This window comes from Osmerus mordax, chromosome 27 (genome assembly GCF_038355195.1).
Source record: "Osmerus mordax isolate fOsmMor3 chromosome 27, fOsmMor3.pri, whole genome shotgun sequence".
Lineage (NCBI taxonomy): Eukaryota > Metazoa > Chordata > Actinopteri > Osmeriformes > Osmeridae > Osmerus > Osmerus mordax.
The window spans coordinates 5,015,380-5,032,289 of NC_090076.1; the positions used below are offsets into that span (position 1 = coordinate 5,015,380).

The 16,910-nt window shown below is 49.6% G+C and overlaps 2 protein-coding genes across 2 annotated transcripts; one reads left to right on the forward strand and one right to left on the reverse strand.

Annotated features, from left to right (window-relative positions):
• The first annotated feature begins 323 nt into the window (after window positions 1-323).
• phactr1 (phosphatase and actin regulator 1) lies at window positions 324-12,210 on the forward strand. The gene is made up of 13 exons (XM_067230625.1): window positions 324-483; window positions 2,029-2,193; window positions 3,211-3,291; window positions 3,628-3,750; window positions 3,845-4,048; window positions 4,259-4,520; window positions 5,913-6,106; window positions 6,605-6,761; window positions 7,364-7,419; window positions 10,704-10,765; window positions 11,544-11,684; window positions 11,911-11,987; window positions 12,087-12,210. The coding sequence occupies exons 1-13, from the start codon at window positions 339-341 to the stop codon at window positions 12,100-12,102; spliced, it is 1,683 nt and encodes a 560-aa protein (XP_067086726.1). The 5' UTR covers window positions 324-338; the 3' UTR covers window positions 12,103-12,210.
• A 1,634-nt stretch (window positions 12,211-13,844) lies between these two features.
• Window positions 13,845-16,776, reverse strand: tbc1d7 (TBC1 domain family, member 7). The gene is made up of 8 exons (XM_067230465.1): window positions 16,687-16,776; window positions 16,432-16,554; window positions 16,259-16,339; window positions 15,863-16,053; window positions 15,204-15,341; window positions 14,898-15,043; window positions 14,616-14,745; window positions 13,845-14,477 (listed from the first exon to the last, which is right to left on the reverse strand). Exons 2-8 carry the CDS (start codon window positions 16,544-16,546, stop codon window positions 14,391-14,393), a joined length of 888 nt encoding a protein of 295 aa, XP_067086566.1. The 5' UTR covers window positions 16,547-16,554; window positions 16,687-16,776; the 3' UTR covers window positions 13,845-14,390.
• Window positions 16,777-16,910: the final 134 nt, after the last annotated feature.

A 16,910-nucleotide genomic window follows, 5' to 3' on the forward strand; every position in this document is an offset into this window, starting at 1 on the left:
TTAAATAATGAAGAACTGTACAAGATGCGGCTGATAGCCTACTTCTGGATCGTCAGTATATTCATGCGCAAAGTGCGCGATTCGCTCGTCCCGGATTGGCCAGTTTTATAGGTCTAGGGGGTCGCCACTACTAGTGTTGCGGACAGTTCCAAGCCCCTTCCATCGGAAAGGGATAAACACATTTCCGCAGTACTACCTCGCTATTGCCTGGAACCATGGCGGGTCGTGGAAACGCTGATTTCAGCTCATGGAACGACTCTGAATCTAGGAAAGAAACACCCTCTCCAGTCATGTCCGAGGAGAAGCCGAGAAAGAGGAGAGCATTCTGCTTGGTACGGATGAAGTCCCGCGGCAGAAGCCAAGAGCGGCAGCACCAACAACCCGCGGCAAACAACAACAACATTCCGTTCATAATCCATTGCCAGATTGGCAAAGAGATCAAGCATATTTGTAGCAACTGCCGAAGAATCGACCCTCAAGAAGGTAAGTAGGTGCTCGTTGCCTACCAGGAGCTGTGGAGAATATTTTGATGGCGTTTTATGTCATCCATCTCTGTCGACCGCTCCCTAGCTCCTGACTACCGTAGGCTGTATTCACATGGGCGGGATATGTGCATCGGCCTGACAGATTTACGAATAAGAAATACGAACTGGATGCAGGTTTTGGGGCCCTTTGAATAAAGCATTGCCCGACAACTGTTTTGGGGTTATAGGTTAGATAGTCCATGCGTTGTTATGATAGACCACGGTGCTCCCATATGGATGAGGAACATTAGAATGTGACCGCTGGACATTGGCTTTTCGCACACACGTTGTTCAACTTTTTGCTGGTGAATCTTTAAGTCCTAAATCCTTCCTATGGGGACACCCGCCGTCTTGACGGAGTTAAGCACATATCCCTTTCTTGCATCAGTTCGGCTGCCTATCCTAAAGAATCGTATGCGAAATCCAAAACCGTTACTTTAAAGCTGGATATGTTACTTTAAAAATGATCTTAAGATTAGTGGAATGCCACAATAACAAACATAAAGCCATTATTCCGTAAAAGAATATAACGCCTCGGTGTTATCTGGTGATTCGTACCCAAAGCGCCCCAACCCTCGGTGAGAATCTAAGCAGCCTTGAGACACACCCTCTCTGTACACCATATATGTACTATTAAGGTGTAAGATTCTTTCACATTTTGATCACGCTACTCATACTCACGATATCACGATTTGTTATCCTTCCCTATTCATCACGATACTCTATAAATAAACCTCGATTAACTACATGTTAAGACAGATATCTTGCCAAGTGCATTTACATGTATTCGTTTGGAAGTATTCTGTGTTTAGCTAGTTTGATGGTGTGTGGTTTCATGCCTTCTGTACTCTCTGGTTACTCGAATGTCTTTCTGATGTAATATTGGCTACTGCAATGTTATACTGGTTATGACATGCAGCTCGTTACTGCAGTTTCATGACATGTCCATACATCATAAAGCGTATTACTGCAACGTGATACTAGGTAATCCTAAGCGGGAACAACAGCTCATGACTGTATGTCTCAGTCCTATGAAAAGACTACCGCTGAGGTGTGTGTGTTTGAGTGTGTGTTTGAGTGTGTGTGTGTGTGTGTGTGTGTTTTTTTTTCCCCCCACTGCCGTTGACATGGGCACCATGCCATTTTTCCAAGGCCTTCCAAGTAGGAAAGCTCATGTAATGGGAAAAGTGGAGTTTAAAAATGGAATTCTAACACCAGGATGGCATGGGAACCAGTGCCGTTGACGTGATGACCAGATACACTGGCATGCAGTTTAGAACGGATGAAATCTCAGCCATGACTGGGAGAGACTGTTTTGGATGTGAATGATGAAGGATCATCCACTGGCATCGGCCACGTTGTGTAGCCCTAACCCTTCTTATTTAGGCGCACCCTTGTGTGATGTTTCCTGCCGGTAAAAGAACGACACACCGTTGTGTAACATTCTTCAGTGGTTCTTTTTTTGAAGCAGTTTTCTTTCTTTTTTTGACCCTCTTCCTATAAGCTGAGGAGGTGGAACGTCTGGCGGCGATGCGCTCTGATTCGCTGGTGCCCGGCACGCACACCCCTCCCATTCGCCGGCGGAGCAAGTTCGCCACTCTGGGCCGTATCTTCAAGCCCTGGAAGTGGAGAAAGAAGAAGAGCGAGAAGTTCAAGCAGACCTCTGCCGGTAAGGCTCTAGAACATTCTCTGGAACCCCTGCATGTCTAAATGAACGTTCCTCCACCTTAAATTAAATCAGGGATGTACACCTGTGTCTTCCTTTCCAAATGGCACCGTATCGCACCGTAAAAGTTGGCCCATAAAAGCTCTGTCTGATGTATTTGTTCAAGGCTTTCAGGCTAAAGCTTGAACGTGTACAGATAAAACTCCTAGGATATCCAGCCTCCTGTGATCCAGCTACATTGGGCATTAATTACCCCAACCCTCTTCCTGAGGGATGAGAGCCGGCTGATATAATGTCTGTCGTTACATAAAAGAGAGAGAGAGAGAGACAGAGAGAGAGAGAGAGAGAGAGAGAGAGAGAGAGAGAGAGAGAGAGAGAGAGAGAGAGAGAGAGAGAGAGAGAGAAAAAAACGATAGGAAATTGTTTTGTTGGGAGTTATTAAGCCTTTATAATGCTTTCCTTTTCCGGCACACAGTAAAAAGACACACACGCATAGGTCCGCTCACGCACGCACACACTCACACACACACTTACTCAAACACACACACACACACATCAACCCCCCAGTGATCCTGTATTTTGAATTTCAAGCTGGTTCCCCAGCTGTCAGTGCGTTTTTTGCACCTCCTCTACATGCATCAATGTCACACACACACACACACAGTTTCTCACCCCGTGCATGTTACCATCATACTGGTCCTCCAACCATATGGTCTCCCTGGACCCCAGCCATAAATCTGTTATGAGTCAGATTGTTTCATGAGCATTGTATGCATGACCCAGCAAATCTGGCCAGTTTAATCAGCAAACATTTGGACCACGTATGACAAATCAATCCAATCCCCCATAAGATATGAAGTTAAAGTTAAACAGTTTAACCCACCGGCCATAATTAATATGGTTATAGTGTCCCTGATACAGCTGTTGACTGTAGACATAGCCTAGATGAAAGTGGCCTATTGTAATCAAAATGTATTTAATCCTCATATCCGGTTCATGTCCTTGTGTGTTCATGTTCAGTTTTGGAGAGGAAGATGTCCACTCGTCAGAGCAGGGAGGAGCTGATCAAGAGAGGAGTGCTGAAGGAGGTCTACGACAAAGGTGAGAGCTCACCTACTGTGGATGGAACGAAGGGAGGGCTACGGAACGTTCTAGATGTTCGAGACTCCTCTTTTTCCGTCATCTTTATCTCTCTCTCTCTCTCTCTCTTTATCTCTCTCTCTTTCTGTCTCTTTCTCTCTCTGTTTCTCTCTCTGTCTCTGTATGTCTCTCTCTCCCTCTCTCTCCTTTTCTCTCTCTCTCTCTCTCTCTCTCTCTCTCTCTCTCTCTCTCTCTCTCTCTCTCTCTCTCTCTCTCTCTCTCTCTCTCTCTCCCCCTCCTTTTCTCTCTCTCTCTCTGCCTCTCTCTCTCTCTCCCTCTCTCTCTCTGGTGTGTCAGATGGGGCAGGGCAGGCCATGCGAGAGGAGGTGAAGTTAGAGAACGGCCGCTCTCCTGTAACGGGCTCCTACCCGTCCGACTGTGACGGAGCCGAGCTCATGGATGGAGCTACTTCCTCCTTAGGTATGACTCCACCCCCTTCCATCGAAAAGGCTACTCCCTGATTGGTTCGTCCTCACCCTAAGATGATCTCCGATTGGTCGATTCCTTCCTCCAGGCCCAGTAGAGTTCCAGATGTGCGGAGAAGGGGCGCGTGCCTCGGACCTGACCCTGAAGACCAACCAGACACCCCCTGCTAAGAAGTTGGGGGTGTATCCAGGCAACGGCACCGAGTCGTCATATCCCAAACCACCTACGCTACATAAGCAGCCGCCGGCGTTGCCCCCGAAACCTTTCAACAGGCTTCCAAACCTCATCTCAGGTCTGATCCTGCACTGTGTGTGTGTCGGCTTATATGCGTGCGTGTGTGTGTGTGTGTGTGCATTGGCAGGGGATCATGAGCAGGAGATGATGAAAAGAGTCTGTGTGTGAATGCCCGTGTGTGTGTGTGTGTGCACATACGTGTGTGTGTGTGTGTGTGTGCGTACCCCTGGCCAACTAACCGGAACATGTTTTCCTCATTTCTCTGAAGACGGGGGTCCGGTCAAGCTTCCCTGCATGGCTGTCAAGCTCTCCCCCCCCCTACCTCCCAAGAAGCTCATGATCTGCGTGCCTGCTGGGGGCGCCGAGCCCTCGCCCCTCGCCCCCTTCCACAAGGGCCCCCTTCCCTCCCACGGCTCGCTGGGGGGTCACTCCCTGCAGTACGGGACCCTCCCCATTCCCCTGCACACCCCCAGTCGGATCATCGAGGAGCTCAATAAGACCCTGGCCCTCACCATGCAGAGGTTTGAGAGGTGAGCTAACGTGGGTAAAACTATAGTATTATCATAATACTATGTATATGTATCTACTATACATAATACTATAATATGTATATATAGTATTATGTATAATAGATCCGTATATATAGTATTATGTATAGTCGTATCTACTATACATAATGCAATAACATGTATATATAGTATTATATGTAGTCGTATCTACTATACATAATACTATAATATGTATATATAGTATTATGTATAATAGATCCGTATATATAGTATTATGTATAGTAGATCCGTATATATAGTATTTTGTATAGTAGATACAGTGATCCTCATATTCATAATGCCTGCACAGCATTGCAGTGGATTATGGGTAGTTGGAGAGAATTGTTCAATCCTCACTGGGCGAAGACCTCATCAGCAAAGTAAAATTAGGATGACAGTGTAGCCTAAGGCTGTATGTTTGGGTGTTTGTTTGGTCTTTGGCATGGTTATATGTAGTTAGTAACCAGGAACACATGAACACAGCATCTGAACCAGTATCTGAACCCCCCAGACATACAGAGATGTCATATCAAACAGTCTCCCCTTAAGCGTATTGTTACCTGGAGATAAACAGATGCCATGGTGACAATAGTGCGAGATACAGGGCTGTCGTATCTTCCTTCGTCAGTATCGCCTCAGTATCACCTCCACTTCTTTCAAATGGCCCCGATCTTTCCATCAACACGTTTCAATAGCCCTGTAAAGAAAAGAAAAAAGAACATGAACACAACCTTACACACATTCATCGGCCCCGAGTCGCGTCACGTGTGAAAAAACCCCCCTCTGTGGCTTGTCCTTTGTCGTCGAGTCATTTTTTGGACACATTTTATTCCCCCCCCCCCCCCCCCCCCAGCTTCCTGCTTATTTTTTTTTAATTTTTTTTACATTATTAATGTAATTGATACATTAATGTATTGTTTTGGATTTACCACTCTCCTGCGCTTGGATTGGTTAACGGCTATCACGTCACTGTCGGATTGGCCTGCTGCTGTTATTCCCGCACTGTGTAACTGCGACTCAGCCTGTGTGCTTTGGCTGCTGTAATAGGACCTATCCATGGTCTGCACCTCCTCCCCACCTGCGTCTTCATCACTGGATGAGTCAGAGGGTTTGAACTGGTCACCAGGGTTACCGCGACTACCTTTGACACACTGAATGAACCTGTTTTTCTCAGGTTTAGTGGCCCGTGTGTGTGTGTGCATAGGCCTACTGTGTATGTACGACTACAAGCAGTGTGCGTACACTGAGTATATGTGTGTAGTACGTATATTGTGTACATTGTGTAGATTCCCTGGTTAGGCACTCGGAACGAGCCACTCCCCTGTAGAGAACATACATCCCTGTGTGACCCCTGACCTGTCTGACCAACTCCAGCACCCTGATGCATGCCGTTCCCACGGTGATGGTCGACTGCGACGACAACAAAGAAAACCTACCCGGCGAGCCGGACTACGAAGACCCGCCCGGCATGTATAAGGACGAGGACGAGGAGGAGGAAGAGGAGGAGGATGATGAAGAGGAGGAGGAGGAAGACGAGGATGAGGATGATGATGATTCACTGTTTACAAGTAGGTGTCTCTTTCTCTGTCGTGTGTTGGGTGCAGCCGGGTGGCACCGGGTTCATTGTCCCTGAAGAGAGACCCATTTCCTGTTCCTACAGTAGTCCCAGTTGGGATCTGTAGTTTTAGAGCTCTGCCATTAGGTCCTTCAGTCAGAGCATTGTGTTCCATTCGCTGAACCTACATCATTATTTTTCGACTGACAACATGAAAGATGAAAAGTACCAATAATTTGGTTATTGAAGAGCATCTCCCATCATGTGTCATTTAACACACACACACAAGTTGATGCACACCAACCCCAATCGCCCAGTGAAGCTCCCTTCTCCCTGTTTCGTAATGAGCGGTGAATTATTCATCGCAGGTCCATAATGTGTATGAAGTATTTATCAAACACTCTTAGGAAACCGCTCGTGAAATGATTCGCTTCGATCGCAAAGTAACCCCGCTGAAACTTCGCTTTCGACTGTCCCGTGTCTCTGTACCCTGTCGGGCGCGTTTGTGCAGGCACTCTGGCTATGAAAGTGTTGAGGAAGGACTCGCTGGCTATTAAACTGAGTAACCGCCCGTCTCTGAGAGAGCTGGAGGACAAGAACATCTTGCCCATGCTGTCTGACCAGGAGAGACTGGAGTCACGGCAGCAGATCGGCACCAAGCTGACACGGTGAGACGCACACACTCCCAAACCCTTACACCACCCTCAAGCCGAGTACAAATATGACCCTACCAGAAAACCACCAGCACCTTGTCGTGCGAGGGTAATCGCACGCGCAGCCTCACGCCCGCTCGTCCGACGTCACGCACACTCTCACTGTCCACACAAACACGCGCGCACGCGCACACGCACACACTACCTCCAGGCCCTCCGCATGCGTTCGTCTTTCCATGCACCCCCCCTTTCTTCTCCCTCCATCGCCTCTCTCCTTCCTCTCCCTTCTCTAGACCTCCCCCCCCTCTCTCCCAGTCCCCACACACTTCCATGAATCACCGTGTCATTTATGGTGATGAGAGTAAATCTCAAACACTCACAGCCCCGCCGGCTGACGGAGCCGCTCTGACGTCAGTCAATAAAAAATGAATAAAAACACACACGTACAGGAGCTGGATCTGTCCGGACCTTGCAGAGGTCTAATCCAGACAGGATGTTGTCTGACGGCCCCGTCAGACAGGATGTTGTCTGACGCGCGTAGCTTTGGTGTTTTGTTGTTGCTGCTTGGGGTGTTTTGTCGGAGGATCCGGTCGCTGACTTCTGTTGTGTTCTCCCAGGAGGCTGAGTCAGCGACCGACTGCAGAGGAGCTGGCGCAGAGGAACATACTCAAACGTAAGCCACTGACGCTGGCAGACACACACACACACATACACACGTCAACACAGACGCACACATACGCGTAGACATGCCGACAAACACGCACATAAACACAAATATGCAGACTAACACTGAAATACTCACACACACCAGAATCAGAATCAGAATCAGAATCAGAAAGGGATTTATTCGCCATGAAAGTTTGCACAGACAAGGAATTTGCTTTGGCAGGAAGGTGCATACAATAAACATATACCTAAAATTTAAATATGTGGACTAACTATACTAAGGGTACATAAACTAGCAGTACTAAGTGGGATAAATATAAGTTGCCGTAAATTACAATATAAAAATACAAAAATACAAATATTACAAAAAATACAAATGTACAAGATACCATGTTGTGGTGCAGTGCAAAAGCAGTGTGTTTTAAGCAATAAGTTATTTGAGTCAGTGTGGTCACTTGGCCTTGTTGAAGAGGCCAACAGCGGAAGGGAAGAAACTGTTTTTGTGGCGTGAGGTATTGGTCCTGATAGACCGCAGCCTTCTGCCGGAGGGGAGTGACTGAAACAGGGAGTGTCCAGGGTGGGAGGAGTCGGCCACAATCTTCCTCGCTCGCCTCAGGGTCCTCGAGGTGTGCAGGTCCTCGAGGGTAGGCAGATTGCAGCCAATCACCTTCTCAGCAGTACGGATGATACGCTGCAGTCTGCTCTTGTCCTTGGCAGTGGCAGCAGCGTACCAGACGGTGATGGAGGAGGTGAGGATGGACTCAATGATGGCTGAGTAGAAGTGCACCATCATTGTCTTTGGCAGGTTGAACTTCTTCAGCTGCCGAAGGAAGTACATCCTCTGTTGTGCTTTCTTGATGAGGGAGCTGATGTTCAGTTCCCACTTGAGGTCCTGGGAGAGGATAGTGCCCAGGAAGCGGAAGGACTCCACAGTGTTGACTGGGGAGTCACACAGGGTGATGGGGGTGAGTGGGGCTGTGTTCCTCCTGAAGTCCACAACCATCTCCACTGTCTTAAGAGCATTGAGCTCTAAGTTGTTCTGGCTGCACCAGGTCACCAGGTTGGCCGCTTCCCACCTATAATCAGACTCGTCTCCACCAGAGATGAGCCCAATAAGGGTGGTGTCGTCCGCAAACTTCAGGAGTTTGACGGACGGATGACTGGAGGTGCAACTGTTGGTGTACAGGGAGAAGAGCAGAGGAGAAAGGACGCAGCCCTGAGGTGATCCGGTGCTGATGGACCGGGAGTCAGAGACTTGTGTTCCCAGCTTAACGCACTGCTTCCTGTCAGACAGGAAGTCTGTGATCCACCTGCAGGTGGAATCAGGCACGTTCAGCTGGGAGAGCTTGTCCTGAAGCAGGGCGGGGATGATGGTGTTGAAGGCAGAGCTGAAGTCCACAAACAGGATCCTGGCATAGGATGCTGGGGAGTCCAGGTGCTGTAGGGTGAAGTGGAGGGCCATGTTAACTGCATCGTCCACAGACCTGTTGGCTCTGTAGGCAAACTGCAGGGGGTCCAGTAGAGGGTCAGTGATGGATTTAAGGTGTGCCAGCACTAGGCGCTCGAAAGACTTCATTACCACAGAGGTCAGGGCGACGGGTCTGTAGTCATTATGTCCTGTTGGCCTTGGCTTTTTGGGCACAGGGATGATGGTGGAGGACTTGAGACAGGCTGGCACATGGCATGTCTCAAGGGAGGTGTTAAAGATGTGGGTAAACACCGGAGACAGCTGGTCAGCGCAGTGCTTGAGGGTGGCTGGAGAGACAGAGTCCGGCCCAGCTGCTTTGCGGGGGTTCTGCCTCTTGAAAAGTCTGTTAACTTCACCCTCCTGAATGGAGAGAGTCGTCACTGTAGAGGGGGGGAGGTGGGAGGCCTCCTGGGTGGGAAGGGGTAGTTCAAGACTGTCCAATTGTCTTTCAAATCTGCAGTAGAACTCATTCAGGTCGTTGGCCAGGCGGGAGTCGTTAGTGGAGTGGGGGGCTCTGGGCTTGTAGTTGGTAATTTGCCTGAGCCCTCTCCAGACAGAAGCAGAGTCGTTTGCAGAGAATTGGTGTTTTAGCCTCTCTGAGTACAGTCGTTTAGCCTCCCTCACCGCCTTGCTAAACCTGTTCTTTGACTCCTTGAAACTGTCTTTGTCCCCACTCCTAAACGCGGCCTCTTTCTCTGACCTCAACCTTCTGAGTTTAGCTGTAAACCAGGGTTTGTCGTTGTTGTAGCTTACCCTGGTGCGTGTTGGTATACAGCAGTCCTCACAGAAGCTGATGTATGATGTCACAGCCTCTGTGAGCTCATCCAGACTATTGGTAGCAGTCGTGAACATGTCCCAGTCAGTGCAGTCCAAGCACGCCCGCAGATCCTCCATAGCTTCACTGGTCCACTGTTTTGATGTCCTCACAGCAGGCTTACAGCGCTTTAGCTTCTGCCTGTATGCAGGAATCAGGTGGACCATGGCGTGGTCAGAGTGACCCAGTGCTGCTCGGGGGACCGCATGGTATGCTTTGCTGATTGTAGAGTAGCAGTGATCCAGGGTGTTTCCTTCTCTGGTAGGGCATTTGATGAATTGTCTATATTTTGGGAGTTCTTGAGTGAGATTGCCTTTGTTAAAGTCGCCTAGCACAATAACCAAGGAATCCGGATTTTCATGCTCCACACTCAGTATCTGGCTGGCGAGCACACGTTGAGCCTCGTTAACGCTAGCCTGCGGAGGCATGTAGACGCCAACCAGAATGAATGATGCAAACTCTCGTGGCGAGTAAAAAGATCTACAGTTAATAAAAAATGATTCCAGATTAGGAGAACAGTGCTGCAGAATCACTGTCACATCTTCACACCAGCCACTGTTAATGTAAAAACAAATACCACCGCCTTTCGTTTTGCCAGAGAGCACACACACCTACACATCAACACAGACACATACATACACATATAAGGCAGACAAACACAGACAAACGCAAACATAAACACAGACACACACACATGCGCACAGACACAGGCAGACAAACACATGCGCACAGACACAGACAGACAAACACACGCACACACATGCGCGCGCACAGACATGCACACAAACCCAGACAAACACACAGACAAACACACGCACAAACACACGGCCTTCCCCGAAAACAGACACGCAAAGCGCAACAAGGCAGCCTTCGCGGCGCGTTCCAAAAAACGGACATTGTTCCGAGAAGGACAAATAAGAACGTGCTCGTCGAAGACAACATGGATGCTTTTCCCCTTCGGGTAACAACGCTGTTCAGAGTGAAACCGCCCCTCTCTTTGCGTTCCCAGCATGCACTGAACTGGAGGAGCTGGAGGAGAAGAGGGAGATCAAGAGGCACTTGAGTAAAAAGGTGAGACATGAAGCAGAAAGGGAAACGCACCCCGTGACCGAGAGACACTTTAGAGTTTGAGCCGACCAGAGGGGACGCGGGTCGACCACAGACCAGAGCGAGGGAAATCGAACCCCGTCCCTACGGAGACCTGTATCCGTTCGTCGGTCGGGGGGGCTCATGAAATGGCAGACAAATAGGAAATGTAACCACATTAGCTGTTGGGATGTCAGGTTACACACCACCGTGGCGTAAGCGTGAACGGTTCGCGCGTCGCCGTGCGTGGCGTTTAAGTGCCATCGTTAACGGTCGAGCGGATGGGTGTGAGAGAGAGGCGCCCTCTTGACTGTGTCACACTGGAGAACAGCCTGCCGCCGTAATCCATATCTCCCACCGTGGGACGCTTGGATCAATGCACACACTTATGCTAACCCCCAGGGGGCACGGCTTATCGCCTCGTCTTTCTCTCCCCCCCCCCCCCCCCCCACACACACACACACACGCGGTGAGGTGCGAACCGCTTATGTTACGCGACGGGGGCGGCAGAGATGGCGTAACCCGATGTCCCGACAGGCCACGCGCTGACATATCCTATTGTCTGCCGTACGACGACCGACCCCTCAACCGACGAACGGATACAGGTCTCCGCAGCGACGGGGTTTCCCGCTCTTCTCGGTTTTCGACCCGCGACCCCTCTGGTCCGCTGAGACCAGGCTGTTGGCTGGTGTTGACTCTCTTTTCTCCCCCCTCCCCGATATCCTACAACCCTCACCCCCGGTCCCCCATTCCCTCCCCCCAGCTGAGCCAGAGGCCCACGGTGGAGGAGCTGAGGGAGGCTAAGATCCTGATCCGCTTCAGCGACTACGTGGAGGTAGCCGACACCCAGGACTACGACCGGAGGGCGGACAAACCGTGGACCCGGCTGACGCCAGCCGACAAGGTCTCTGGGATGATTGGCCTTCGCACTCCGGGGGGCGTGGGAGAACTTTAGAAGTCTTCGATGGGTGCTCAACGCTTTGCGTTTGGGACGTTCCCAGCCCAGACAATGACAAGGAGCGAATGAGTCGGCTGCATGTTTGATGTTTTGAAACGGCTCGGTTCGTCGGAAGGGGCTTTCGTTTCTCCCGGTCCTTTTGCTGACAGCGTTTTCTGTTTGTCCCATGCAGGCCGCCATACGGAAGGAACTCAACGAATTCAAAAGCACAGAGATGGAGGTGCATGAGTCGAGTCGCCATCTAACCAGGTATCTCGTACTGATTGTTCACACACACACACGCACACAGACAGACCTCAGCCCCAGAGAGAAACTGTAACTTTGTGCCTGTGTATATGTGCTCCACAGGTTTCACCGACCATAGGGTTCCTCAGTGAGCTCTCGACCATGCTTGACCGCCCTGGGACAAGGACCTGTGGCTGGACTGTATCCCACCCCCCCCCCCACCCCCACCCATCCCCCCGTGCACCCCCTTCCCCCCCCCCCCCCCGGACCAGAACCCAACCACACCAGGTCTGGATCTCCACCTGGAGGGCTGTAGTCACAGACACTACTCCCCCCATCCAACCAGCGCTATCCTCGGGTGGCTGTTGCTTTCGGCAGGGCAGTCCCCCCCCCCCTCCCCCCAGCTGGTTGTGGTCAAACGGGTCACTAGGTGCTCGTGTCGCAGTCTGGTCCTGGAGTAAAGCTTGACCACATGGCAGGAGACGCCGACAGCCTCAGACTCCGACCTGGCTTTTCACCCGCGTGGGGATTTTACGGACGACTCGTTCTTCAAAACAGCCTTTTGGTATCGTTTTATTTTGATAGCGAAAACAAAAAAAGAGGCGGCCCATGTTGACTTTGTCGCACTTCTGTCAGCGGCAGTGCTTTGAGAAGGGCGTCGGGAGCCCTGCCTCGGTACGGCGTGTGTGCCAACGGGACTCGTGAGGGGGAACGTTCTGGGTGTTCTTTATCCCGAGGTGGCTGTACTGTACCTGTTTCCTGTTTCCCCTCCTCTCTCTCTCTCTCTCTAGAGAGAAAGCTGAGGGCAAATGGTCCTACACCAAGCCAACCAATGTCTTCAACACCCACATACTGTTTTATGCTGTCCAGTTTCATTCCGTTACGCCTCTGTATCCAAATTAGATACAGAACATCTATTATATTCGTATGAAATGTATATGAATTTGTGAATAGGCCTATTCCCCCCAAAAAACTGGTTAAATACAGTTCTATGTCATGTTATCAACGGTGACCCATCACATTATAAATGTGAATCTACCTAGCAATAACAGCAACTTCAGCCAACCCTTATATCCTGGGCTGCATTCAAGTGTTCCAACACTTTGAACATTTCAGACAGCTCCCCGCCCTAAACCAAAGTTATTTGAAACAGTGTGGAGTTGTTGATCTTGAATGCATCCCAGAGAATAATAATTGTAGAATTCTGCCACCCACTGTGTCACTGTGCCTACAGTGTTGTTTACAGGGAAGACGTTGCCAAATTTCTATTGCTTCAATGGCATTTTGATACAGCAGGCCATATTATGTATGTTTTCTGTGGATAGTTGTGCAGAACTTTATTTAATGACAGGACTTGACACAGACCAGTTGCGGTGAATGGACTGTTTGAAACTCTCACAATTAATTCGACATGTTCTTGAGACAACCACTGGGAATTACAATTCAACTTGGCGTGTTCAATTTGGCTCTGTGCACTAAGCGAACGGGATCATTTGATTGGTTTGTTAAAAGCAGACGTTGCCGGTGCTGTGTGTAACAGACGGCACGTACAATTTAAGGTTGCGAGAAATGAGAAACGCAAACACGTTCATTGTTTACAACCTGCACACAGTCAGTTCTTCGACGGTCTCGATCCTGTATTCAGAGAACCCTTTGACCCGTTTCTGTGTCATGGCCGTTCGTGTGTACAGGAACCAGTGATGTGATTGTCTACCTGTTAGGTAACTCTCCAGTGTTTACACAGAAAAGAAGAAGAAAAAAACATCCAATTATAAAAAGGTATGTACATGTAAAAGAGGGATTTTTTTGTTGTTGTTCATCTTCATTTTGTAAGAAAGGAGGGAAACTGCATGTGATTAACTTATTGTGAATCTTCTATTATGTATGCAGTTTCTTACATAAAGGAAACTTAGGAGAGCAAAAACCTTCTAAACCTCCTCGACTGGTTTTTCTTTCTCTAAATCAAAGAGTTCCGGCAGCAGTACGAGTTCTTTTTTTTCTTTCTATTATTAATTTAACATTTTATTATTAAATAAACAAATGTATGGCGGGCCACAATGTTCAGAGATATCTTCAATTGAATGGTGAAGCTGAAAACAGATATTTATCAGCTCACGGTCCTTTAGGAGTGTCTCTTGTTAGACACTGAAGAAGTATTACCATTACAAACATACTGTACAATCCATGTAATCCATCGGTCACTGGAACAGTGAGTCCATTAACAACCCACACACAAAAAGAAACATTCTAGCCTGAAACACAAAACAGGCGTCGAATTAAAGCAGCGCTGTAAGCGGCCATTTTGAACCACATCAAGACGTCATGGACGTCCTGTCCACCGAAGCGAAGAGGTGCCCGCGCGTGTCCCGGACCGGGATCTCCGGGGAGGGACACGTGGGGAGCGTTGGGTCTGGGGGCCGCACGGTGCTACACAGAGTGCATGGGCGTGCCGCAGTACTTGTGCCACAGGTCGATGGCCTTGGTCACAATAGCGTCTGTGTTCTCCTGGGGTATCTGGGAGAGGCAGAGAGGAAACCAAACGGTTGGTGTGCGACTGGCTGGCAGGTTTACCCCCCCCCCCCCCCCCCCCCCCCCCCCCCACACACGGGACCGATACAGCCTTAGCGCCGTTGCCGACCCGCCGCCACTCACTTTGCACAGGAAGCTGACCACGCCCTCCGGTCGATTCATGCCCATCAGCATGATCTTGTAGCTGAGCAGAATCTCCACGGCAACAAACACCAGGATCTTGCAGGAGCCACTGATCACCTTGTCCCACACCCTGACAACGCAAGCAGTCGGTTTACACAGTCCCCATCCGCATCAGACCATGCATACACACAGTATCTACAGGCGGACTGCCAAACAGGATTGAGAGACAGTGTGTGTGTGTGTGTGTGTCGCCCAGCCTGCTCCAGTGGGCTGTGCTCTGACCTTTGCAGGCTGGATTCGGGCAGACAGCCAGCGAAGCAGCGCCGGAACCACAGGTTGTAAGGAAGCTGCTCCAGGGCTCCCATGTTCTTCAGGTGGTTCAGCAGCCTGGACTCCTCCTGGCTGAGGTAGTGCTCCAGGCTCTTGGGCTGAACCGTTCAGACAGGGAGGAAGGAGGGGTGAGACGTGGTATACCGAGGAAAGGTCAGTCAGAAAGAAGGAGATCCTACGAAGATATCGAGCGTTACGTTTTGACGTTTTTTTGGTTTGTTTTTTTACTTCTCCCGCACGTTCACTCCCGTAACTCACCAAGTGGGGGATGGAGTCTCCGAACTTGTTGTTGAACTGATTGACGAAGCACTTGATCAGCCAATAGCAGTCCACGGGGTCGTCGGCGATCTCCTCCATGGCTCTGCCGACGGCCAGGAAGTCCTCGTCCTCCTCGTCCTGGAACCCACGCACGTGCCCCGACTCAAAAAACGGGCCTGACGCCCACATCCCCTCACACGAATCCCCACATCTCACATTTCCTTTCCCTGCATGCGTTAGCCAATGTGAACTGTCTAAACTCACTACTCAAGCATAAACACAGTCCCCACCACACCAGCGAAAAGCTAGCTTTTTTAATGGGCGTAGCTGGTTAGTGGTCGTGCTTGCGAGTTCGAGTACTAGCGCAGGGAGAGACGGGGACAAGCGAACTGACGAGCAGCGTGACACATTTATTCCCTTCTCTCTGTCCTCTGCTTCCTGTCTACTTTGAACAGTCTTTATTTTCATGCTTTTCGGATAGGATACATACATAAGCTTTTATGATATAATAGAGATGACCATTTTCATGGGAGAGAGACATGAGCATTTTCATGCTTTTTTTGTTGTCGGATCGAAACGAGGCAGTTCAAGGTAGACAGTTCAAGCTTGGCTCCTCGTCCTATCCCCTCGTCCTATCCCCCCCCCCCCCCCCTTCTCACCGGGTCCGTGGTGTCGCAGCGCCGTGGCAACGTCCGGCTCTCCAGCTGGAACATGCGCAGGTAAACGTGCGTCGGAGGCGTGGCCGAGTGGACGAACCTCATCACCTCCAGCGCCTGCAGGATATCAAGGTACTGCTCGCGGCGGTACCCCGCCACCAGCGTGTGAGAATCACTGTGTGACGGTAGGATGCCTAGAGAGTAAACAAACACACACGGTGACTTTGTCAGTGTAAGACACGAGGATGAAAGGTGGTTTTGTATGTATATGTTTTATTTTCTCTCCCTTTTTCCAGGTGTAGCCTGTAGTTTCTGATTAGAAACTGTGTTTACTGTGTTAACAACTAGCCTTTCATTGCGATTGTCTTGTCAGGTGCTTGGCAGCTATACAAGTCTTACCTAAAAGTACCTTCCACACATGTATTCTGTACATGGAGGGTAGAGGGAACCTCTGACTGAATGTACTCAGCTTCTCCACGTCTGAAGAACAAACGTGCATGTCAACAGTGATTAAATAAGGAAAAGGGAACGTCAGAACTTAGACACGATGCTAAATGAGGTACGGTACCTACCCAATGGGTTATCTTTAAGCAGTATCTCCAATGACTTCTTTTCCTCAACTCCTCGGAAGCCCACTTTCTCGTAATAGGCAGAGCGGAAGTTCCTCTGGGGGTCCGGCTCAGCCATACTGTCACCTAAACGGGATGACACATTCGCTATCTTGCACTGTAGCAGGTTCATAAGCGAGATCAGTTTTTGGTAGCTGGCATTAGTAAACGGACGGTTGACATCTTGGACATAGCACCTTGTTTACCGTTAATCGTTACCTTTTGGTTACACCAGTAGGCCTCACGACACCCACGATCTTTACAGGTTTCAGTCGGTTGAATAGTTTTGATCAGTGCCATAGAGAGACATGAACTACACTTCCGCCTTCACTTCTTCGTTGGAAAGGACATGCTGCAGCTGAGCAAATGTTGAATAACTTCTGCCATCTAGCGGGGCTTTTTGCGTGCTCATTTTGCTTGCATTATTTTAGTCAATATAAAAA

Coding starts and splice junctions, on each gene's coding strand:
- tbc1d7 (XM_067230465.1), bottom strand. CDS start 16,546: ATGGCTGAGCCGGACCCCCAGAGGAACTTCCGCTCTGCCTATTACGAG. Junction 16,340..16,431: donor GCTTAAAGATAACCCATTGG/GTAGGTACCGTA, acceptor TTTGTTCTTCAG/ACGTGGAGAAGCTGAGTACA. Junction 16,054..16,258: donor TGTGTGGAAGGTACTTTTAG/GTAAGACTTGTA, acceptor TTTACTCTCTAG/GCATCCTACCGTCACACAGT.
- phactr1 (XM_067230625.1), top strand. CDS start 339: ATGAAGTCCCGCGGCAGAAGCCAAGAGCGGCAGCACCAACAACCCGCG. Junction 6,762..7,363: donor ATCGGCACCAAGCTGACACG/GTGAGACGCACA, acceptor GTGTTCTCCCAG/GAGGCTGAGTCAGCGACCGA. Junction 10,766..11,543: donor AGAGGCACTTGAGTAAAAAG/GTGAGACATGAA, acceptor CCCTCCCCCCAG/CTGAGCCAGAGGCCCACGGT.